This window comes from Filicampus tigris, chromosome 22 (assembly GCF_054856515.1).
Source record: "Filicampus tigris isolate MCC_2025a chromosome 22, RoL_Ftig_1.0, whole genome shotgun sequence".
Lineage (NCBI taxonomy): Eukaryota > Metazoa > Chordata > Actinopteri > Syngnathiformes > Syngnathidae > Filicampus > Filicampus tigris.
This window is the reverse complement of record NC_141238.1, coordinates 754,378-775,629: the sequence shown is the minus strand read 5'-3', so window position 1 is coordinate 775,629 and position 21,252 is coordinate 754,378. Positions and strand designations below refer to the sequence as shown.

General features: G+C 54.2%; 5 protein-coding genes across 9 annotated transcripts; 3 read left to right on the top strand and 2 right to left on the bottom strand.

Annotated features, from left to right (window-relative positions):
- Positions 1-14: 14 nt before the first annotated feature.
- On the top strand, positions 15-8,747 carry cradd (CARD and death domain containing adaptor protein). The gene is made up of 4 exons (XM_086022291.1): positions 15-485; positions 914-2,249; positions 2,319-2,545; positions 4,762-8,747. The coding sequence occupies exons 1-2, from the start codon at positions 143-145 to the stop codon at positions 1,207-1,209; spliced, it is 639 nt and encodes a 212-aa protein (XP_085878417.1). The 5' UTR covers positions 15-142; the 3' UTR covers positions 1,210-2,249; positions 2,319-2,545; positions 4,762-8,747.
- Positions 610-7,891, bottom strand: myrfl (myelin regulatory factor like). Of its 3 annotated transcripts, XM_086022276.1 has the most exons (24): positions 7,603-7,887; positions 7,182-7,254; positions 6,627-6,714; positions 6,426-6,484; positions 6,131-6,353; positions 5,878-6,060; positions 5,585-5,780; positions 5,437-5,513; positions 5,258-5,368; positions 5,087-5,198; positions 4,811-5,011; positions 4,616-4,724; positions 4,428-4,537; positions 4,215-4,360; positions 4,020-4,151; positions 3,754-3,804; positions 3,123-3,199; positions 2,898-3,032; positions 2,766-2,813; positions 2,596-2,680; positions 2,455-2,529; positions 2,265-2,379; positions 2,111-2,182; positions 610-1,414 (listed from the first exon to the last, which is right to left on the bottom strand). In XM_086022276.1, the coding sequence occupies exons 2-24, from the start codon at positions 7,234-7,236 to the stop codon at positions 1,325-1,327; spliced, it is 2,550 nt and encodes an 849-aa protein (XP_085878402.1). In that variant the 5' UTR covers positions 7,237-7,254; positions 7,603-7,887; the 3' UTR covers positions 610-1,324. The 3 variants fall into 3 exon arrangements, with proteins under 3 accessions (XP_085878402.1, XP_085878400.1, XP_085878401.1); XM_086022274.1 differs by having other exon boundaries at positions 3,123-3,169; positions 4,616-4,734; positions 5,087-5,368; positions 7,603-7,891; XM_086022275.1 differs by lacking the exons at positions 6,131-6,353; positions 6,426-6,484; positions 6,627-6,714; positions 7,182-7,254; positions 7,603-7,887 and having other exon boundaries at positions 3,123-3,169; positions 5,087-5,368; positions 5,585-6,100.
- Positions 8,748-8,890: 143 nt separating the features above from the next.
- Positions 8,891-12,882, top strand: rab21 (RAB21, member RAS oncogene family). The gene is made up of 7 exons (XM_086022287.1): positions 8,891-10,107; positions 11,323-11,382; positions 11,453-11,560; positions 11,629-11,692; positions 12,075-12,129; positions 12,214-12,302; positions 12,394-12,882. The coding sequence occupies exons 1-7, from the start codon at positions 9,973-9,975 to the stop codon at positions 12,531-12,533; spliced, it is 651 nt and encodes a 216-aa protein (XP_085878413.1). The 5' UTR covers positions 8,891-9,972; the 3' UTR covers positions 12,534-12,882.
- A 147-nt stretch (positions 12,883-13,029) lies between these two features.
- LOC147126309 (tetraspanin-8-like) lies at positions 13,030-15,099 on the bottom strand. The gene is made up of 9 exons (XM_086022286.1): positions 14,904-15,099; positions 14,496-14,564; positions 14,247-14,363; positions 14,094-14,168; positions 13,925-14,020; positions 13,737-13,850; positions 13,605-13,643; positions 13,455-13,538; positions 13,030-13,382 (listed from the first exon to the last, which is right to left on the bottom strand). The coding sequence occupies exons 1-9, from the start codon at positions 14,961-14,963 to the stop codon at positions 13,245-13,247; spliced, it is 792 nt and encodes a 263-aa protein (XP_085878412.1). The 5' UTR covers positions 14,964-15,099; the 3' UTR covers positions 13,030-13,244.
- ptprr (protein tyrosine phosphatase receptor type R) lies at positions 14,194-21,246 on the top strand. Of its 3 annotated transcripts, XM_086022280.1 has the most exons (16): positions 14,198-16,303; positions 16,618-16,802; positions 17,399-17,512; positions 17,579-17,728; positions 17,906-18,013; positions 18,191-18,259; positions 18,327-18,394; positions 18,475-18,570; positions 18,802-18,988; positions 19,191-19,275; positions 19,345-19,427; positions 19,502-19,639; positions 19,719-19,829; positions 19,902-20,071; positions 20,149-20,262; positions 20,540-21,246. In XM_086022280.1, exons 1-16 carry the CDS (start codon positions 16,216-16,218, stop codon positions 20,649-20,651), a joined length of 1,878 nt encoding a protein of 625 aa, XP_085878406.1. In that variant the 5' UTR covers positions 14,198-16,215; the 3' UTR covers positions 20,652-21,246. The 3 variants fall into 3 exon arrangements, with proteins under 3 accessions (XP_085878405.1, XP_085878403.1, XP_085878406.1); XM_086022279.1 differs by having other exon boundaries at positions 14,194-16,303; positions 17,909-18,013; positions 19,191-19,427; XM_086022277.1 differs by having other exon boundaries at positions 14,196-16,303; positions 19,191-19,427.
- Positions 21,247-21,252: the final 6 nt, after the last annotated feature.

The window sequence follows — 21,252 nt, the reverse complement described above, 5'->3', positions numbered from 1 at the left end:
TTTTTGTGGGCGTACGAAGTGGCCTGTTGTGGGAAATGACATAAGTTCCCCTACACCCCTTGTTTCTAGTCGGACACAAAAATAAAGCACAAATGCGGAAGTAAGCAGCGTCGCCAAGGGGAAGAAGAATATTCGCGTCGCTATGGACCCAATCCACAAAGAGGTTCTGCGCAAGCTGCGTGTGGATTTGTCCGAGCAGCTGCTGGTGTCGGACAGCGTGCTGCCTTTCTTGTATCAGGAGGACATCCTGACGGGAGCGCAGGTGGAGGACATTTTGGCGGAGAGCACGGACCGGAAGCGCTGCCTCAAGCTGCTCGACGTGCTACCGAAGCGCGGCCCGCACGCCTTCGCGTGCTTCCTGCGAGCTCTCGACGACTTCGCCTGGCTCCGAGAACGACTGCTGCAAGAGCTCCGCGACTGGACCGGGACCGTCACCGCGCCGGACGAGGCTCCGACGAGCCACACGGGATTGCCGTCGACTACCGGTATGACGTCATCGCGACTTGACTATCTTTTGAAAAATATATGGGACATAAAAAATATATACACATTCGTTCATTGATTTATTTTGAATGAATGCAATTAAAAGTATACAGCGGTGATGTTAGTACATAAAATTTTAGGATGAAGAAAGCAGTCTTTTTCACGTCTGACTTTATTTTTTGACCAGTAAAATGTTTGTTTTAAAATTGCAATAGAAACTACTCCTTTGTTCCTCATAAGTGTATCAATTATTTGATTAAAAAAAAATACAAATGTGTTTAATATCCATGCCAAACTTTAACCTGTTTCCAAGTGTTTAAAGTGTTGTTTCGAAGAAATGAGGAGAGGGGAGGATATGGCGGGAAGGGAAAAGTGCACCAACCAAGCGGCCCTTGAGTGACGTGTGTTGTTTTTATGTGTTTGCTGTCAGAGTGCGGCCTTCCCGACGACGCGGCCCAGAAAGTCCCTTCCGAGCGTCAGCTTTCGCGTCTGGTGTCGGTGCTGGGCGACGAGTGGGAGTCGGTGGCGATGGACCTGGGCGTGTCGTCGGCCGCCCTGTTCCGTTGCCGAACCGACCACGCGCTCTGTTGCCGCGACGCCGCGCTGGCCGCGCTGTTGCTGTGGCGTCGCTCGCAGGGGAAGAACGCCACCGCGCGACGACTCCAGCAAAGTCTGCACGCCGCCGGCGTTCACTGGTCCGTCCTGCGAGACGTTATGATGTCGTGACCCAGACCGCAGCCTCGTTGGAACTTGGAATAGTTTTATTTACATTTTTAATATACACTTGATTTCTTTTATTCAATCACACTTTTAAGACTGGACCAAGACCAAAAAAGTGGCCTCAGTTGCTGCAGCGGCGGTAGAAGTAGAAATGGTAGTCTGTGAACAGTGCCCCCCCGAAGTGATGGTCGGTACTGCAGTCAGCTTGGCCCTGTGCACAAGTCGCGTGACAAAAGGCTTTAGTCACATGACCTCCTTCGGGACACTTGATTATGATGTTTAATTTCTGCCCTTTTATTCTAAACCAGGACGATTTATTTCAAATTGACGGTGCAAAAAATGCACAAACATAAATCCGTGATTCCGTTACCGGTTTGGCCCGTAATATCAGTCAGAAAATCGTCATAAATGTTGATCGTTATTTTCAAAACAGAAGCGATCGTTTGCAAATGTCTTATTTTGAGTCGACACAAAGATCATGAGTCTGCTTGCTCGAAGGACTTCAGAAATTGGGCAATATTTACTGTTGAGAGGCTAAAATTGAGAGAGAGGATTTGGACCATTTTACGTTGAACAAGGTCTCTGAACTATTGACTAGGAAAATAATTGTCGATTTAATCTGGTAATCGGTTAGCTATTGATGAATTGTTGCACCTCTTATGATTTGACAGTAACCCTTTAGGTACACATTCTTTATCCTCTGTGCAGAATTACTAATATTAGTGCAGCTTATCTGGGAATGGGGAATGTACTGTCTATCCACGTCTGTATGATACTGCCCCCAGGTGGCCAGGGTGCGATAAATGGATGAGTTGTTGCATCCTTAGTCTTTCTACGTGAATTCTGTCTGTCATGTGCTAGTGTTTGCGTCATTGTAAAGCGTGCGTGCGTGCGTGCGCTTTCTTACGGCCACGGCGGATCGAAAGTGGTACGAGCTGTGGTAAAGGCGAGCCACGTGCAGCGGCCACTCGTGTTCCCCCTGCAAACCAACAAGCGCAGCGGCTCAGTCCTCCAGGCCACCAGGGGGAGCCGTGACTCAAGTCAAGGTGCGTTTGCCTGACCTGCGTGTTGGAGGGATAGCGACCGGCGCTAACCAGCTTTGTTGCGTCGCGCAGGGCGGCACAGGTGGACGACTCGTGGGAGGCGCACAGGTGCACCACCAGGAGCTCGGTGGAACTGCGCAACAACAAAGGTCAACAAAGGTCAACTAAGGGTCAACGCGGGCACGGCGCTGACGCTAACTAGCCTCACTTCATGAGGAGGGTCACTCGCATGTTGACGGGGACAAACGGACTGACGGGCACTTGGAAGACGAACCTGTCGGGTCTGCGGACGGCCAACGGTAAGAACCTTTTGCTTTCGCTGGCCTTTCGCTGCTTTTGCCACACTTACCCGCACTCGTCACGCACGCAGTAGCGGCTGTCGATCACCTGCTGGTTCTCTTTGATCATGAAGGACTTGATGGTGGTGTTGGTCCCTGTCTCACACACACACACACACACACGGTAACTCGGGCGCACACAGTCCCACGCTTTCTTGGCCGTGGGCACGCTCGTACGTACAGTCTGTGGAGCTCTGAAGCGTCTGCAGGAAGTCGTCAGTCGTTTTCTCTGCAAACCGACAGGCAGACGATCACTGTGACTCGTGAGCGGGCGCGGGCGCGGTCACGGCGCTGGCCCGCGGCCGGCACTCACCCGCTGCGCCGCTGGTTCGCGGCGGGCCGGCGCTCTCCGCCGGCAAGGGGCAACAGTAGACGGTGTCGCAGTAGAGCAGGTCGCAGAAGTGCACGTCGGGGGGCCACGGCTGCGCCGCCGTGGCGATTGATGGCGCTACGACCGCGACCCAGAAATCAGTTTGCGTAGAAATGACTTGACGTGACATTGCGCGTCGCCTTCTGCCGAGGGACGAAGCCGCCTTACCTGAGCTGCTACCGGCTGTCGTCGGCGTCGGGAGTACGCTGCTGTTACTGGCGCACACAAAAGCAAAAAAGAAATCACTACATGCGGGCCTGTCGACTCAAACGTGCAGCTAGGCTGTTGAGGCTTTTTTTTTTTTTCAAATCCTTTGCCGGTCGGAGAAAAAGCAAGTGAGAATAATTTCCACACCCCTTTGTGTGATTTGCTTTTTGATAGCAAGCCAGTTGTGCAAGGGGGGAGTCAACCCCAAAATGTTCTTGACAAGAACATGTCCTATGCCGCCCCCTGCCAATGGAAAGACCACTTTTTAGCCATCTCAGGGGGCGGCCATTTTGTCATTTGCTGTCAACTGACGATGACAGTTGCACGGCTAACGACCAATCGTGGCTCAGCTTCAGAATACAGCTGAGCTGACATTGGAAAAAAAACAACACATTCTGGGTGTGTTTTGAGATGTCTGGAACAGACGACTCGCATTTGTGTTGATTTGAATGCGGAAAGATGATTTGGGATACGAGCATGATGGCGTAACAAATGAAGCTCCAATCTCAAGGCACCAACGGCACAGGAGTAAAAACGCAGCCCACCCACTGCTCAGGCAGCAATACATGCGGTCAAAAGTCAAAGTGATCACCTGACGCGCTGCGTTACGTTGAGCAGGTACACGGCACCGATGGTGATGATGCTGATGCGCGCGCACACACACACACACGCACACACACACACACACACACACAGAGTTTGTCGTTCAGCATTTCCAAAATGTGACAGATATGCTGCTAGACATTGCCGGCACGTTATTTGGGGTCGAGAAATGAGACATTTTGGTCCACTTGAGCGAATCTTTTGGGGTCGCCGGTGGCGACGTGGGCGCAAACAGGAAGTGAGGTCACGGCTTACCAGGCGGCGACGGCCAGGCACAGCGTGAGCGCGCCGACACGCAGCATTTTCTGCGACGCGCCGCCGTCGGCCTCCGGCGCCTTGGCGTCCAAACTCTCCGCCGCCGACGCGGTGCTGGGCTTCCTCGACGTCCTGACGGGAGAAGACGGAGAGCTTGAATGTTGAAAGGTGAGGGGGAGGGGCGGGAGGAAGTACCCGGTGGAGCGCAGGCTTCCCGTCAGGCTCTTCAACTTGGCCAGGCGTCGCTTCCAAACCTCCAACTCGCTCACGCGCGTCTCCAGGCTGTCGGCCATCTTGGAGAGCTGCTGCACCGCGCCCACGTTCTCCATGAAGATCTGCTCCTGCAGCGCAGAGGGCGGCCGAGAGGACGATGAGCGGGGCGCCGAGGGGGGGCGCCGCGAGCCCTACCTTGTCCACCACCAGGAAGTTGTCGATCTTGCGGCCGTCGCCGCACGTGACGTCGCCCACCTCCTTGACGGCCCACGGGAGGAGCTCCTTCAGCTCTTGGGCCAGCACGCCTGAAGCGTCACACACACACACGGTGACTCGTACGCACACACACGCGCGCGCCCCTCCTACCCCGGCTCGGCGTTGACCTGTCCGCTGCGTGTGTTCGATGCCCATCTTGGAGGCAAACTCGGGCTTGTAGTCGAACTCCACCAATCGCATGCGCGCGATCCTCCTCAGTTGCTCCTCGCCGTCCACCTGACCACACCTTTTTTTGTTTGTTTTTTGGTTTCAGCTTGAGAAGACGGCCGCAGCGGCGCCGCGCCGCGGCTTCCCGGCCGCACCTCTCGGATGTTGCGCTTGGCGCGGCGGTCGGACGGCTGCATGAGGCGGCCCATGACGGTGGCGTTGCCGCACACCACCAGCGCCTCGTCGGGGGCGTCCGTGTTGATGCCCACCCGGCCGTGGCACGCCACCGCGTCCTGCGTCGCCCCGCGCTGCCAAAGGGCCTCGCCGTCCATCTCGAACTGGCCCGGGTTGGATGCCTGCGTGTGCGTCGGGGAGGTGGCGCGTGAAGAGAAGCGCCAAACAAAGCACAAAGCCAGTCAGCCAGCGGTTACCCTGACGATGAGTCGCTCGGACACGAGGGCGGCCAGGAGGAAGGACGACTCCTCCTCGCCTTCGTCTTCCTCCGTGATGGCGCCGTACAAGCCCACCACCATCTGGAAATATCTGCACATACGCAATTGGCACATGCTGGCAAAAGGCCCCCCCGCCCCCCCGGAACGTACCTCTGGTCGGGGTTGGGCCGTCCCTTCTTCCTCATGTTGTTGGCGGTGGTCTCGCTGAAGTGAAGGCGTCCGAGCGTCACTTTGCTCATGGCGCCGCCGGCCACGCCGACCCTGCGGGGATCAAACAACGGTCACGTCGAGCCGCGCGGCCCCTCGGCCGCACGCCGGCCGTCACCCACCGGACGGGCCGAAAAAGCTTCTTGGTGCGGTCGGCCTGAGACTGCTCCATGGTCACCTGACGATCGGGAGATTCCATCTGGCGGGAACGTTAGCGCCCATTAGCGTCGCCGGCTAACGGCGGCGCCGCCGCGCTATCGGCGAGCTGACCTTGACCCCGAATACGTTGATGTCCAGGCGGTCCAGCTGGCGCACGCCGCGCGGCGTTCTCGCGTAGGCGGGCTCTGTGGCCACGCCCACATGGACCGTCACCTGGAAGTGGTTCTTCTTCTGGCACACGAAAGCGTCGTCGGCCGGCGAGAAGTTGAAGCCTTTGTCCGTGGCCACCGCCAGCGCCGGGGGATGCCTGCGAGCAGCGACACGGCGGGCGTCGTCGCAACGAGCACGCACGCGCACACACACACAGTCCCCCGCCCCCAGCGGCCATCAGGCGGCCGACTCACGTGACGTGCAAGTTTGAGTCCAGGACGGCGCTCCACTCATCGGGACGGAAGGGCTGCCAGCTCAAGCGGGAGCCAACGGGTCCTCCTCGGGTCCCGTCGGCGACGCCCCCGAGCGCAAGTCGGTCAGGCCCCGACGGCGAGTCGCACGACTCGCTTCTTTTCCTCTTGCTTCTGTCGGGGGAGCTGGAGACAGAGACCACGACCAAGGCTTTGACATTGTGCGGCTAGCCCGCCGTTGATTTCGCTGGCTCACCAGTTTTGTGCCGGCGAGGCGGACGCCAGCAGGCAAGCGGGCGGGCCCGAAGACATCCAGCCGACGTCCAGGGGCGGCGGCGGCGGCGGCGGCGTAGCTTCGCCGCCATCCGATTGGCCCAAATGCGAATGCCTCACACTTGGCTCGGAGAGGCGCGGCGGCGGGAACTCGGCAGGGACGCAGCCCGACCGCCCGGACCAATAGGAGAGCTCCGTTTGGAAATCTGGCAATGGGACGCCATGTTAGCCCTGGGGTGAGTGTTCGGAGGAACGAGTGGGCGGGGCCAAGCACTTACCTGGGATCTGCTCAGGTGAGCAGACGCAGTCGGAGTCTGGGGGCGACTCTGGAAGTGCGCTAGCAGGCACCCGGAAGACAAAAACACGTCAGGGACGCTGACATTCCCGCGCGACCTCTTCGGACACGCACAAATAGACACGCACGCGGTCACTTACCGACACGGAGCGTCACGCGCAAACAAATTGAAATACACACTCACAAAGCGTTGAAGTCGCTGCTGAGGTACTGCTCCAGGATGCTGGTATCCACGGCGACCGAACTGTCCAGCACCTGCCTGACGTCGTGACCTGCACGTCGTGACGACACCGTCGTCAGACCGCCTCGAAAGCTTTTGTCAACTTTCCAATGCTCAGCTGTTGAACGTTTCACTACTTTTGGCGCACGTTTGCGTTTGAGGGCAATGTTCCCGGAAGCTGTTTTTTTTTTTTTTTTTTTTCATTTTGAATTGCAAGGACTGCCGCTTTTTGGGGGGCCTCTCTGTGACTCTTTTGAGCCTCCGTGTGTCTGTGGCCACCGGATGCTCGCAGAAATGAGCAGCTCTTTGTCACGGAGGCACTGGAGGAGCCACAGAAAGGCCTCCCGCTGGACATCCTTGCAGTTGAAAAGGAAGAAATCGTCAGCCGGTTGGTCGGGCTGCAATCAAAAGTTCGCCCAAGTAAGGTCCAATTGAGTTGACCTGGAAAGGTTCGTCCTGACCTTTTTCTCCCCAAAGCTCCCAAACGTTTCGGGTGTCAACCTGAACAGAACAGCTCACCGCGGAAGAACTGCTGCAGCGCCTCCGTCTCGCCATGCACAGCCGCAGACTCCATGCCGGCCAGCAGGTGGCGCTGAGGACGAGCACATGAAACGGCCTCAGTTCAGATGAAGGAGTGCGGGAGGGTTGCTAGGCAACGCAAACACACGAGCGCGGGCCTACTGTACAACCGTTGATACACACGGTCACTCGCGTTCACTCACAACATCGTCTCTCACGCGCGCGCACGCACAAACACGAGTCACTCCTACACCGTGTCACTCACGCCGACACCTGTCCAAGAGGAGGAGCATGAGAGTTGCTAAGCAACAGGACGGTCACGTCGTGCGTGTCCTTGTGTGTGCGGTCGAAAGAGTTGGAAGAACACACTTGACACGCACACGAATGTCAGTGAGAGTGGGCCATGTTTGTTCCAGCTCACCCGCCTTTGACTCCAAAATGGCCGCTCGTGCAGTCCGTCGGTCCGTCAGTCCGATCGCTCGTTGAGCTCGATGTGGGCTCCAACCCGTTTGCGACTATGGACGTCCATGTTTGGACGCTCACACACTTTGTTCTTGGTTCTCAGGAAATGTCGGCCTTTGGGGAGCGTCCGGAATGGGGTTTTCTTTCTGCCGTGTGGCGTCTGCGTGGTTTGTGTCAGGTGGACTTTGAGCTTTGAACAGGAAGGAGGTGTGTTCCACACCTGCGCGCGTGGGTGTGCGCGGTGATGATCGCTGCTCATACAAAACGCATTTGTATGGCCATCGGGTGAGCAGGAGCCTTTCCCAGCTAATTTGGGCCGAGACGCGGGTTGCACCCAGGACTGGTCGCCAGTCAATGAAAGACAGACAAATAGTGGACTGGTCGCCAGTTCATGACAAATAACAAACCAACCCTAGGCCAATTTCCGGTCTTCAATGAAGCCAACATTCGGTGTTGCCTCGACTTGCGCGTTATTAATTTATTTTTAAATACGAGCCGTCGGTTTCCTCTTGAAATGCAAGCAAAATTTGAAATATGAGCGCGCTTCGGACACCCACCACTAGATGACGCCAGCAACCTTCGCCACAGCCAAGTCGCATTGGTTCGCTTGCAGGGAAGGACAATATCAGTTGGTGGCGCTAGTTAGCCATTAGAATGATTTGCCACAAAAGAAGAAGTAGGCACTCGTGTTTCTCTTTCTCTCTCGGGTTGCCCATGTTTGCGGGAGATGTGGACAGCCAATGTTTGGACTGTTGTGATTTCATGTTTGTCGACACTACTACACTGTAGAGTGCAAAAAACACGTTTTGGGTGTTTTGTGGGGAGGCTGGAAGGGATGAGTTGGTTTGGAGAGACGAGCGTGGTCACATACGGATACAACTTGGATGTCAAGGCTCAACTGTTCGTGTTTTTGGAATGGGTGAGGAAGCGGATTGCTGCCGCACCAGGATAAAAAAAAAGTCCAATGTCACGTTATTTTGCAATGGCTTATGTTTATCATGTGATCGTTTTATCACTTCAAAACGTGAAATGTGTCACGCGAAAACGTGTTAAAATGTCAAAGCTTTCAAGTTAAAACATAAAAGTTGTCTCGTTCTAACGTGATGCTGGATGTCTTGTTTTTTTTTGGGGTGCGGCTGCAATGCTGTCGCCGAGAATGAACCTCAGAACTGTGCAACGGACATCCTAGCCCACGGGTGGGCAATTCCGGTCCTCGAGGGCCGGTATCCTGCATTTTTTTTTTATATGATCATCCTGATCCCGATGATCAGGGTTGCAGCAGGGTGACTTATAAAACATGCAGGATACCGGCCCTCGAGAACCGGAATTGCTCATCCCTGTCCTAGCCACTCGGACGCCGCGCTGCCCCGAAAACAAATGTGTGAAATGGCGTCTTGTCCTGGGCGTTGGACTGTTGGACGTTTGGCCGTCAGAGGAATGCGGAGAGCTATCAGATGTTGGTGCAAAAAAAAAAGAACAACAAACAACGGACTGACTGGTCGCCAGCCAACATCGCCACAAACAAGCATTCACACTCGGACCAATTTCTAGGTAAGCATGTCTTTGAAGGCAGGATTCGAACCGCGAACCTTGGAAGTGCGAGGCAAACGCGCTAGCCACTAGCACGCCGTGCCACTGAGAAGCAAAAGTATCAAGTGATGAGTGCAGCTCGTGCTACTGTATCGGAATCCGGAGTCACACCGACGTGTCACATGTCAGATGGTCATCGGTTTGTTTGTTTGTTTGTTTTGCTGTCGGCTGTTTGCGGAATCGGGAGCAAGAACAGAGCTTTCATGTGACACCGCAGATCGTCTCCAGCCAGGCGCCTCCCGCAGCCGCGCGTTGGCGTGACCGTGTGTTTGGCTCGTTTCTTTGCTACGATTGGAGTGCGTGAGGTGGAGCAGCAGGGTTAGAAAGGCATCTGAATTACGTTCGCATTTGGATGGAGTTCACTTTACATCTTGTTCACTTTGGGCACAACCGACACCGTGACGTCACCGCTCCCGCGACCGAGTGACTCGTTAAGCGCCAATAGACGATCTGTGGGGCGCTAGCCGACTGTAGCTACGAGACGCCATTAGTTGCTTTGGCGTCACTCTGACGAGCAGTTTGCCCACTTTGATGTCGACAAGTCAGTCCGGGCTCCTTTTCAGAGCCAATACAGCTGGCGACGTGTCTGCTTTGATTTGCAGTACAGTTCTTGGCCGGTCGGAAGCCGATGTGAGTTATTCAGCAGTTGCCCTGCGACGTGCTAAGTGTTAGCATTAGCGGCGGAAGGAAAGCCAAGGGAGGGGGCGGCTAGCTTGTTGCGACACATCGAGCGGCCGCCATGGCGGCAGCGGGCGGCGGCAAAAGCTTCTCTTTCAAGGTGGTGCTTCTGGGGGAAGGCTGCGTGGGGAAGACGTCCATGGTGCTGCGCTACTGTGAGAACAAATTCAACGACAAGCACATCACGACTCTTCAGGTGAGAATCGGGGGTGGGGGCTCGTTTGAAATTGGAATGTCGTAGTTATCGAAAACAAACATCCCCCGTTGCTGGGTGGCGTGTTGCAAGCTGTCATTTGGTGCTGGTGGTAGACGCGTGTTTTTGACCCCGGTGTCCCGTGTGAGACTTGTGGTTTATGATGTCACGTGTGTCCAAAACAAGTGTCCTTGATTGCTCCGAAGGAAGCGTCAGTTGGTCAAGTTGACTTTTTTTAAGGAGCGTTCAAGAAATATTTATGACACACACACACACTCAACTTGAAGTGAAATTGTCTCCTACGTTCTTATATTCTCTCAAGTTTCGTCATACGCGGATTTTTTTCTTGTTACGTCACGCGCGGATTTATTTATTGGTGTTGTCGAACAAGTTAAAACCCATTGGCATGTGCACAACGGGTGGGGCTTCTACGTGTTAAAACATGACAAATATTACACTTACTCAACACTATATGTATCATGTAATTATCTACTTCTGTATATGACAATCGATTGTCTGTGTAGTGGTTGATTTGCGTACAACAGTAGCCGCTGGTAGACAGTCTTGAATCAATTGCTTACTTTGTGACGTAACCAAAAATCCAAACCTTTATATAATCAGAAATTTGGAAAATAAAAATTGAGACAAGTCCCCCCCCCCCCCCCACCACCACCAAGAGTGATCCGGCCATGAAGGCAAAAGTCATGTCATGACAATTAACAATACAATGTATACATAAAAGAACACAGCACAATTGCAAACTGGCAACAAGACTACCCTCCAACCAGAGTGGATAGCAGTAACTACTGACCAAATGTGTTGACAAACGTACAAAAATGAAAACATTGAGAGATAGCTGCATGGTGGTAGCTGTTGACCGAGATTCCACATATTTTCCCGAGGTCGCCGCTTGTACAACTTGACATGAGAGAAGAGCGTGGGGATGGGGTTGGATGGGGTTTGCAAGTGTTGCATAAGGAAGAACTTATTTTCACAGTTTCACAGGGTGGGAAAAAACAAAAGCAAAAGTTGCTTTGAATGATGTCATTGTTCTCAAAGCAAAGGGGAACAAATTGATTAGAACCGCTAATCGGATCTTCTTAGTTTTTTTCAATCAGATTTGATTTCAATGCCATGTGGCCTTGCGCCTCTGTATGATTGCGTCTGTTTGAATGGGGCGTCTTAATTTGATGTGTGTGCGTATGTGTTTCCGAGCAGGCGTCCTTCCTCACCAAGAAGCTCAACATCACAGGAAAGCGGGTCAACCTCGCCATCTGGGTAAGACGGCGCTCTCGGTGCGGGTTTGGCACAAGGCAGGTCACGTGACTGACTGCGTGCGTGCGTGCAGGACACGGCGGGTCAGGAGCGTTTCCACGCGTTAGGTCCCATCTACTATCGAGACTCCAATGGAGCCGTCCTGGTCTATGACATCACCGATGAAGACTCCTTTCAGAAGGTAACGAGCTACCCGCAAAACTACGTGTTGGCCTTTTGCTTCGGTCCAAACTGACGTTTGCATTTCAGGTGAAGAACTGGGTGAAAGAACTGAGGAAGATGTTGGGCAACGACATTTGTTTATGTATAGTAGGTAAGTGGCAGTCGTCATGACAACACAAAGCAGTGAATCGAAAGAACAAAGTCATGTTTTTCCAGAATAAAGATTGACATTTTATCCCAACAAAATGTCTTTGCTCTTAAAATACTTTCATATTACATACAACGCCCCAAACACTGAAATTCTCCCATTGAGTGAAATCAAATCCATTTCTCTGAAAATTCAACAGCGGCTGTGTGTCACTTGTGATCTGCGGCCGCTGACCATTTTGCCCGACATGGCGCCGCCCCTTACGCTGTTGAATTCTTTTTCATTCTTAAGCCACCAGTGTGACATTAAAATGAGTGCTGGCACGTACAATGTATTCTTGCTTGAAAAAAAGTTGAACCTCTGACCTTGCCAATTTGTCGCGCAGGTAACAAAATCGATTTGGACAAAAACAGGAATGTTTCCATAGAAGAGGCAGAAAGGTGAGTGAGTGAGTGAGGGATGACATCATCGCAGCCGGGGGCCGCTTGTCATGCATTTGCCTGTCGCTTTTCTCGTCGTCATAGTTACGCAGCATCGGTGGGGGCCAGGCACTACCAGACGTCGGCCAAGCTCAACAGTGGCATCGAGGAGCTCTTCTTGGACTTGTGTAAACGTAAGAAGCCCCAACTGTGTGTGTGTCATATGAGCGTCATCGCATGTGCCGCGCCATAGTCATGGGTCATGTGACGTGTGTGTTCACATAGGAATGATGGAGGCCGCCCAGGTCGAGGAGCGGTCGAAGGGAAATGGCGGCGGCCAATCAGCATCCGGTCGGAGAGGTGTACAGATCGTTGATGACGAGCCACAGGCCACGCCCACCGGGGGATGCTGCTCGTCCGGCTAACGCGCGTACACGCACACGCACAGTGTCTCTGGTCTGTCAGTGTTGCTAAAGATCATGGGAAGAAGTTCATAAAAAGTCAAAAGTAGCAGGAAACATGCAAGCTACCCATTTCCTGTCCAATTGTTAGTTGACGTGAGGGTGGACGCATGACATCACTTCCTGATATAAAATGACGTGGTTGGTTGGGGATGCGGAATCGAAGCACAAGATGGTCGAACGGTCTCCAATAGGCAACATTCCTCATGAGTCACACAACGCGTGCGCGCGCTCATATTGTGCATGCTTGTCCGGAACGGGCTTAGTTTGATTCCAAGAAAAACTGTGTTCATTAAATGCTTATTGAAAGAAAGGCATCTGTGCACTGCGTACTTTGGCCAACAGGGGGCACAAGCTAAAATGGTTTAGTGGCAATTCACTGCCGACGAAGGCTTCCACTTCAAACCGACAAGTACATGGCGGATGCTCGGACGAGTAACATTGGTCGACAAGTGAGGGCTTTGGCTGGAATGACTTCCTGTTCTTTATTAAAGGGCAAAAAACAAAAATAACGTTTTGCATCTATAGTAGTCCTAGCAAAGAAAGTGACCAAAAGAGGGAGGGCTGCATTTACAAACAAAAGCGCGACATTTGTTGTAACGGCAGAAAGTTTCTTCAGTGGTTTAAGGCAGCAGCCGTCGTCGCGACGGCCACCGAGCACAAGGCGGCGGCGCTCTAGTACAGGGACGTGTTTTGAAGCTCCTGGTACTTGGGGGGCGCCGGCTTGAAGATGGCGGGCACCAGCATGATGGTGGGACGTCTGCCCGCACGCAGCTGGTGGATAAGGATGGACGACAGAGTCAGGCCCAGCAGCTGCGAGGAAACAGGAAGTGAGATCGCCGCCGGCCTCAACGTGGCCCGGCCCGGCCCGCAAACGCTTCCTACCGCCAAGAAGGCCAACACGAAGACGATGCCCATCACAATGTCAAAGGTCAAGAGGACGTAGTGGACGATGACGGGGAAACAAGGCTGCACGCAAGATTGCATCAGCCACTTTCAACTTGGCCCTCACGTGAGCCGACTGACGAAACTCACCTTGAGGAAGACCGGCTTCCTCATCTGGAGCATCATCATCTGTAACACACACACACACACACGCAGGCAGGCAGGTCAGGCAAGTTGATGCCAACTTGTGTGTTGATGGGGAATTTTCATTTGCGCTCTCACGTTGTAGTTGATGAGGTCACATTTGCCCTCCACACGCGCCTGCTCGTCGCACAGGCACGAGTCCGGAATGTCCTGCCGCCAGTCGCCGTAGCTGAACACGCCGCAACACTGGAACTGCGCACAAACACGCGCACGCCGTCAGCTTGCGGCGACCGCGGCACGCGCCGCACCCTTGGCGGCGACCTCACCGTTTCCTGAACGCTGTTGGCGATTTCCTTGGTTTTCTGTTTGGCTTTGTCCAAGGGCAGCAGGTGTCTGAGCTGCTGGGACATCGCGTCCTCCACCTGCGAGCGGCCGCGGGTTACCTTACCGTGGTGACAGTGCGGCGCAAGCCTGCGCGCGCGGAGGCGGCCTTACCCGGGGGCGCACGGCTGCCATGGGGACGGCCACGCGCAACGTCATCAGCGTGCCAATCACCATGCACACCAGGAACTGCGCACGCGCAAAAGAAGCGAGGTTGACATTTGCCGCCTCGAGGGGAAGTTGACTGACAAGCGTTGCTCGACTCACCATAATGAGGGCGGCGCGGCTCTGGCGGTGCGCGCCGTACGCGCCCACGGCGGCGATCACCATGGTGATGGTGCCCACCACGTACAGCAGGATCAGGGCGGTGTAGCGGCCCTCCAGCTGCAAACACAAGGTGAGCCCGCTAGCATGAACAGTGACGTGTCTTACCACGAGTAACTGAGCGTGTGTGGAATGAGTAAGAGTGACTTACCGTGAGTGCGCGCGTGCGTGTGTGTTAGTGTGCGCACTTACGGAAGCGTCATTTAAGCGTGTGACCAACTGCAGCACCAAGGCCAGGGCGATGATGGCGCCCCCTACAATCTGGGAAGGGAAGACAGCCGCCAACATTTGTCACGATTGGTCGACACTCAACAATTTGACAAGCGACCAGACACACCTGCGGAAAATGGAGCCTCAAAAAAAAGCTCACAAGAAAACTTTTGACGGGATTCGAACCGAGAATTTCTCGACTTCGCGGCAGCACACGTTGCTAACCACGAACATTCGTAGAGGTTGACTTGAGTATTAAGTGTGCGCGAGTTGGGTTCTTAGGGAAAGTGTGCGGAGCGACATGCTACGGAAGAGGCTAACGTTAGCTTGAGGTCGAACAAGTGCGCACTTTAAATTTGGCGAGCGGAAGTGTGAACTAGTTGAACTCACCGCGAAGAAAATGTTGGACACGATCAAGCTTAACTTGACACAGCTGTTGAGTTGAGTCATGTTGGTTTCGTTCGCTTGATCAAGTGCCGAGAAAGGAGACGACAAACGGTAACGAGCGCTGCCCTCAAAGTCTCCGCAAACGAATGAGTCCGATTGCAGAGAAAGAAAGACGCCAAGTATTTGAGGGGCGGCCTTTCCCGTAAATGACTACCTGGCCTGCCAAATATGGGCATTTCCGTTCCTGGGCGGCACTTCCGGGAAGAGCGTTGCAATTGTCTTCAACAATGAGACGCGACCGAGTTCGCCCGTTTGGAGAAGTTTGAGAAGTAGAAATAAACTGTCACTACACAGTTCGTTCCGGACAACAAACGACAAAACCTAGCTGTATTTAAATTATGGTGTTTCTATTTTAGAATGAAAATCAAATAACCAGTCGTTTTTCCATTTTTCATATCTACTTCCAAACATAATATCCAATGATCAAAAGAGACACGGACCGCGAACGAACTCCGTTTGTGGCCATTTTCGTTCCACGGCATCAACAGGTGCACTTTGTTGTGTTTCATCCCGTTTCTGATTTCAAAAGCATCCGCTCCAACTTGGATGCTTCTCAAAACAACACAACATTTCTTTTATAACTAAAAACACGAACAAAAACATTTCTCAGCCGCTGCCTCGTCACGCCTGCGCGCCTTCAGGTGGCCTCTCGGTGGCGCTAACACTCAGCTGTGCGTACTACAAAAAAAGTTTCATTATTACGACGAATTATAAAAATTCAATTTAAAATATTACGACTACAAATTTTACAGATTCAAAATGATTTAAAAAATTGGCTGCCACAAATTTTAGAAATATAAAAAACACTACAAAAGAAATACTATTTGCATTATTACTAGAGTACGACTACTACTGAATAGAAAAATACAAGGACGAATAGTCGTTGGCATGCGCATATGTTGTCTGTCCCCATCGTCTAACTGCACTTTGTCCTTTTCGCCACAAGGTGGCACTCAGGTTTGGTTTGCTTTTCCTCACCCGGCCGTCTTTTTACGTGATCGCGTCCGAATAATCACGGAGAGGGAGCACTCATCGTTGACAATTCCTCCAGAAGAACTACCCACTGCGCCATCAAATCTCCCCTCGTTGCAGCTCGTGCCAAACAAAGGCCCTTTCCCCATCATCATCATCATCATCATCCTCATCATCATCATCCTCCGGCCTCCTTCCGTGCCACCTTGCTTGCGGTCTGTTGAAGACGCCTGCGGCGGCTCGTGTTCCCTCTCGCCGCTCGCCACGGCGGCGGTGAACGAAGATGGTGACGACGGAGACGAGGATGACGGCAGGACGTTTGCCGGTCTTGATGACGCTTCTTCTCCTTTGCTGCAGGCTGTCATGCGCCGGTGAGTGACAACAACACCGCATCGGCCACAATTGGCTTCGTTCGCGTGCACCTCCGCTTACACTAGCCTCAGTTAGCTTCACATGCTAACATCAACAGTGTCGATATTCGACGTATGTAAGCCTCGGTTAGCGTCATAAGCGCCAGCAACCCTTTTATTTGGCCACTTGCTCACGCAAATCGCTGCGAGCCTGATCCACACTTCTGGAATGACATCGTTTGCTAGGACATGCAATGTGGTGGAGCCATTATGTGTGAAGTTTGTCGGCCAACGTTTGCGTATTGTCTCTTAACGCCACCCGCTGGTCTCTTCAGGGTCATCGTTAGGCGAGCGTGAGCTGCGTGTCGGCGACGCGACCCTGCGGCCGCTCGGCAGCGAGCCGCCTCTTCACCGCCGCCATCATCATCATCATCATCATTATCATCATCATCATCATCACCAGGAAGACGAGATACACGTGGAGCACGCCGCTGTGGCCGCACGCCATCTGGTTACCATGGTGATATGTCCGTCCGTCTGCGGCCGTCGGCAGCGTCTCATTACAGGCCCTGGTACACCAAAACGACGTTCACCAACAGTGACAGACGCTTCGCCGCCGGTGGCGTCCGGCCGGCTGCCGGCGCGTCACGCTGGCACCGCGACGACGGACAATGCATTCGTCTCTATTCTTCGCTCGCGATGAACTCCCACGGGAAAGTAAACCGTCACGTTCTTGACACGGTATTGTGAAATACTCACATTGTCAACCCTCGCTCTTGTACTAGGAAGAAGATTAAGGCAGCGAAGGCGTGCTCACTGTTTATCCGCATTTGTCACATCCCGTTGCTGCTCCAAGCGCTGATTTGCTAGCTAACAGCCAATCAGAGTGACCAAATGTCACGACTGGCGATGCCGATTCAACATACGTAAACGCCCCCGAGACGCTTACAGACGGGTTACGACACTACGACGGTGGCCACTATTCATTCAGACGCCACGACGCTTCACGACCTCCGACCTCGGTTTGGTATATCAGGGCCTTATTAGCCTGTCAAGCTGCGTCCGTCCGTCCGTCCGTCCGTCCGTCCTGTCTGTGACACCTTGTTGCGCTTGCAGTTTTTGGCGTTGGACGTGCGCAGTTTGAACACGGCTCTTCTTCGTTGGTTCCGCGGCGGCGTGGCGGCGGCGCTGGGTGTTCCCGTCGCCCTGGTCCACATCAACGCTCTGGATGTGAGGACACGCCCCTCTCAATTTCAGCCAGCCACGGACGGATGGAATTGATTTTTGATTTTTTAGGAGGAGAAGAACGGCGTGGAGCTCTTCGTGTCCTCGGAGCGGCCGGACGCCGGCGAGCCCCGCCCTGCCCGGGACGTGGTCCGATCGCTCGACGCCAGGCTGCTTCATCGCCACCTGGCGCACTTTGGCATCACAGAAGTCTCCGCCGAGGTTCGCAAGAGAAGGCCAAACTTTCCTTGAGCGGTCGTTGTCACCTTTTTTTTTTTTCGGCCCTGACCCGTTATAATTCCTGAACATAATTTTAACGGAATTTGTGACAGTAATTTTTGCATCCTGTGAAATTTGGCTATTTGGATGGACTGACTCGGAAATTGTTTGTTTATGTAGCAGAACGTCCAGCAGGGGGCGCCGCGGGAGCGCGCGTGGCGGCACCAGCGCTTCTACACCGCCCTCCTCTTCCTCGCCATCTTCATCATGGCCCTCATTTGCCTGATGGTACGTCGTACAAAAATCCGATTCACGCACCACATGCTTTGACATTCACTCACTTACGCACGCATCCGCGCAGTCACATAAGCACACACACACACTCGCTTCTACTTTCACAGTGACAAACACGCTCACTCATACACAAATCGCGCACACAAACACTCTCCTACTTTGCTGTTGCAGCTTTTGTACCGACTCAAAACAACTTCAAAGGGTCAGCGGAAAGCTCCGCCCCTTCACCTGCCGAACGAGGTATCCCGTGAAAAGGTAAGCCCCGATTGGACGTGACCGATGTTGAGCTTTTGACTGGCGTCGGCAGGCGGCCCCGCCCCGGTGCCAGCAGCCCCCCGCGTCAGCCCGGCCGCCGCCCGCCGCCCCGCCCCCGAGGTACGCCCCCCTTTCTCACAACGTCACCGTCGCACGCTCTGCTTCCTGTTGACCGCCCCGTCATCGTGGTCTCCCTCTAGCCCCGCCCCTCCCACCTACGTCACGCCAGTGATGAATGAGCTCAAGCCGTGCCCCTCCCCCTTCAGGATGAAACCACTGTCGGGACTGCAAGAGAGGTGACGGACAGCGCGTGCGTGAGAACATTTCACATCGTGCCCTTGTTTTGAAGGTCATTGTTTGCAAACAACCTCTGCTGAGGGTGCTGAGAGCAGGATGTTTGTGTGTGCTGGACATCGGCCAATCAGCAATCAGCTAGGCAGGAAGTAGCAGCTTCAAAGATGCGCCAGAACGGCGCCTCGGACGGGAAGTTGCTCCTCGCCTTCACGTGTTCCCGATGTCGCCCTCAGACGCGGCTCCAACGTGTCACTCGTTCTGGACATGTCGGCGAGCGCCAGCGTCGCCGCGGTGACGCCGCCGCGGGAGGAGGCGGCGGCGGCGGCCCGCGAGTACCTGATGGCCGCCGGGCGCACGCTCACGCCGCAGCGACTGCGCGACGTCGTCAAAGACCCGCACATGCTCCACGCGGAGTTTGCGGTGAGTCGCGTGACCGCTTGGGACATGAGACCTTGTTGCCGCGGGAACGCATGACTACTTGCGCACACACATAATTGTGAAACACACTGTACCCCCCCCCCCCCCCCCACGGTTTCTCTTCCTATTTCTGTCGAGCGTGCGCGCACAAACGCACGATGGACACGCGTGTTGATCTGATCTGAAAGTGTGTGCGCGGCGACAGGAGATCCCCATGAACTTCACGGAGCCCGGCCAACTGGACGTTCCCAACCACGGAAGCAAGAACCGCTACAAGAGCATCCTGCCCAGTGAGTGGCGGTCGCTAGGCGACGGCAGCCAGGTCCGCCAAGGTCCTGACCGCAATGTGCTCGTCCTAGATCCTCGCTCCAGAGTGCTGCTGCTGCGGCCGGCAAGCAACGCCGACCCGCTCGCCTCCTACATCAACGCCAACTACATCCGGGTTCGTCCGCGCGACTTTGCGTCCCGTTTGTCAGCGACGTGCTCTTTTGCCAACCGGCGCCTGTGCCGCGTCAGGGCTACGGCGGCGAGGAGAAGGCCTTCATCGCCACGCAGGGCCCGATGGTCAACACGGTGGACGACTTCTGGCTGATGGCGTGGCAGGAAGCGGCGCCGGCCATCGTCATGATCACCAAGCTCAAGGAGAAGAAGGAGGTTTGCGCCGCACGCCAGCCTCGTCCGCGGGATGCCGGCGGCGCCCCTCAGCCAGCTCCTTGTTTGCGCCGCTTGACAGAAGTGCGTCCTCTACTGGCCGGAGAAGCGCGGCGTCTACGGGAGGCTCCGGGTGGAGGTCACCGCTGTGCGAGAGTGTCAGCACTACACCGCTAGACGCGTCACACTCGAGGTACGCGCTCAGAGAAGTGCACACGTGCGGTCGGCCGGCACGAGCGCAAACTGACGGTTTGCTCCTCTGCAGTGCGGGCCCAGAAGCCACACGTTGCAGCATTTCTGGTTCACGTCGTGGCCCGACCACAAGACGCCCGACGCCACTCTGCCGCTTCTGCAGCTGATGGACGACGTGGAGGCGGCGGCGGCGGCGGCGGCGGCGGCGGCGGCCCCCCCGGGGCCCGTGGTCGTGCACTGCAGGTGACTTTTGCCCCGTCGCCTGGAAGGTTTGTTTTGAAGGCTGGCGACTGTGCCGACGATTTTGCGTTTGTCCGCAGCGCCGGCATCGGCCGCACGGGCTGCTTCATCGCCGCCAGCGCGGGCGCGCGGCAGCTGGCGGCCGAGGGCGTCGTGGACGTGCTGGCCATCACGTGCCGCCTGCGCCTCGACAGGTCAGACATGAAGTCGATGCAAGTGCAATAGCAAAAGTTGAAACCAGTACTGTGGAAGTAACTAGTGCAACCATCAAAAAGCTAACTCGTACAAAAACAATTGCAACTCCAACCAGATTACGACAGCAAGAGCTTTGACGACTACAAATACCACGTGGTACGACTATAAAGTCAACGCTTAACAACTCAACTTTTTGAACAACTACCGCAAGAGCAACGGCCCTCAAAAGCAACGAGTGAAAATCAAGAAAACGTAAATAAACGTGTCTTCCCGTAGGGGCGGAATGATCCAGACGGCGGAGCAGTACGAGTTTGTCCACCACGCCTTGAGCCTGTACGAGTCCCGCCGGCGTCGCCGTGGCGACCGGGCCTCGGTGGGCGCAGTCTGACACGGAGGCGGAGCTTGTTGATGGCGGAGGAGAAGCGCGAAGGTACACTTCGAGCCAACGTTTGCGTTAGGCGGCTCGCGGCCGCTAGCTAGCCGGCTAGCTAGCGTGGCCTGCTAGCACCTGCGCTCGTCTTGCGCAGCCAAATGGGACTCTCGCAGCAGACGGGGGTCAAATTGAAAACAAATTGTTTCATGTTTGCCAAAAAAAGATACACTGTAAACATATATGTATTTAAAAGGCAGAGGTATTTTAAGTCTGCAACTCTAATTTTTTAATCAATGCCGGTGGTTTGTGAAGATGTTTTCTTGACAAAATGTATTGTAAATAAAACATGAACAAACACAAGGAAAAATATTTGTAAAAAGTTGTTTTCCAAATATAACAGTCCAGACCACCCTCAAGTTTTCCCAATTGAGAATTCAAAATATTTGTGAAATAAAAAAAATCAACAGAAAGATGCATTTAACATGCGCATCATGAAATAATGGTTTACTGATATCTTTCATTTTATTCTTTAGCCATTTTCACGAGTAGATGACAAAAGAAATCCATTTGAATTATCATCAATAAATGCAAGACATTTTTATGCACTGTGGATGAT

Excerpts from the sequence above, each read along its gene's own strand:
- cradd (XM_086022291.1), top strand. The coding sequence starts at position 143 with ATGGACCCAATCCACAAAGAGGTTCTGCGCAAGCTGCGTGTGGATTTG. Across the intron at positions 486-913 it reads GGGATTGCCGTCGACTACCG|AGTGCGGCCTTCCCGACGAC; the intron begins GTATGACGTCAT and ends GTTTGCTGTCAG.
- myrfl (XM_086022274.1), bottom strand. The coding sequence starts at position 7,236 with ATGGAGTCTGCGGCTGTGCATGGCGAGACGGAGGCGCTGCAGCAGTTC. Across the intron at positions 6,061-6,130 it reads GCCTCGCCGGCACAAAACTG|CTCCCCCGACAGAAGCAAGA; the intron begins GTGAGCCAGCGA and ends CTCTGTCTCCAG. Across the intron at positions 2,814-2,897 it reads GCGAACCAGCGGCGCAGCGG|AGAAAACGACTGACGACTTC; the intron begins GTGAGTGCCGGC and ends GTCGGTTTGCAG.
- rab21 (XM_086022287.1), top strand. The coding sequence starts at position 9,973 with ATGGCGGCAGCGGGCGGCGGCAAAAGCTTCTCTTTCAAGGTGGTGCTT. Across the intron at positions 12,130-12,213 it reads TCCATAGAAGAGGCAGAAAG|TTACGCAGCATCGGTGGGGG; the intron begins GTGAGTGAGTGA and ends TCGTCGTCATAG. Across the intron at positions 12,303-12,393 it reads CTTCTTGGACTTGTGTAAAC|GAATGATGGAGGCCGCCCAG; the intron begins GTAAGAAGCCCC and ends GTGTTCACATAG.
- LOC147126309 (XM_086022286.1), bottom strand. The coding sequence starts at position 14,963 with ATGACTCAACTCAACAGCTGTGTCAAGTTAAGCTTGATCGTGTCCAAC. Across the intron at positions 14,169-14,246 it reads GCCGCGCCGCCCTCATTATG|TTCCTGGTGTGCATGGTGAT; the intron begins GTGAGTCGAGCA and ends GCGCGTGCGCAG. Across the intron at positions 13,644-13,736 it reads GTGACCTCATCAACTACAAC|ATGATGATGCTCCAGATGAG; the intron begins GTGAGAGCGCAA and ends TGTGTGTTACAG.
- ptprr (XM_086022277.1), top strand. The coding sequence starts at position 16,216 with ATGGTGACGACGGAGACGAGGATGACGGCAGGACGTTTGCCGGTCTTG. Across the intron at positions 17,729-17,905 it reads TCACAGAAGTCTCCGCCGAG|CAGAACGTCCAGCAGGGGGC; the intron begins GTTCGCAAGAGA and ends TTGTTTATGTAG. Across the intron at positions 20,072-20,148 it reads CCCGTGGTCGTGCACTGCAG|CGCCGGCATCGGCCGCACGG; the intron begins GTGACTTTTGCC and ends GTTTGTCCGCAG.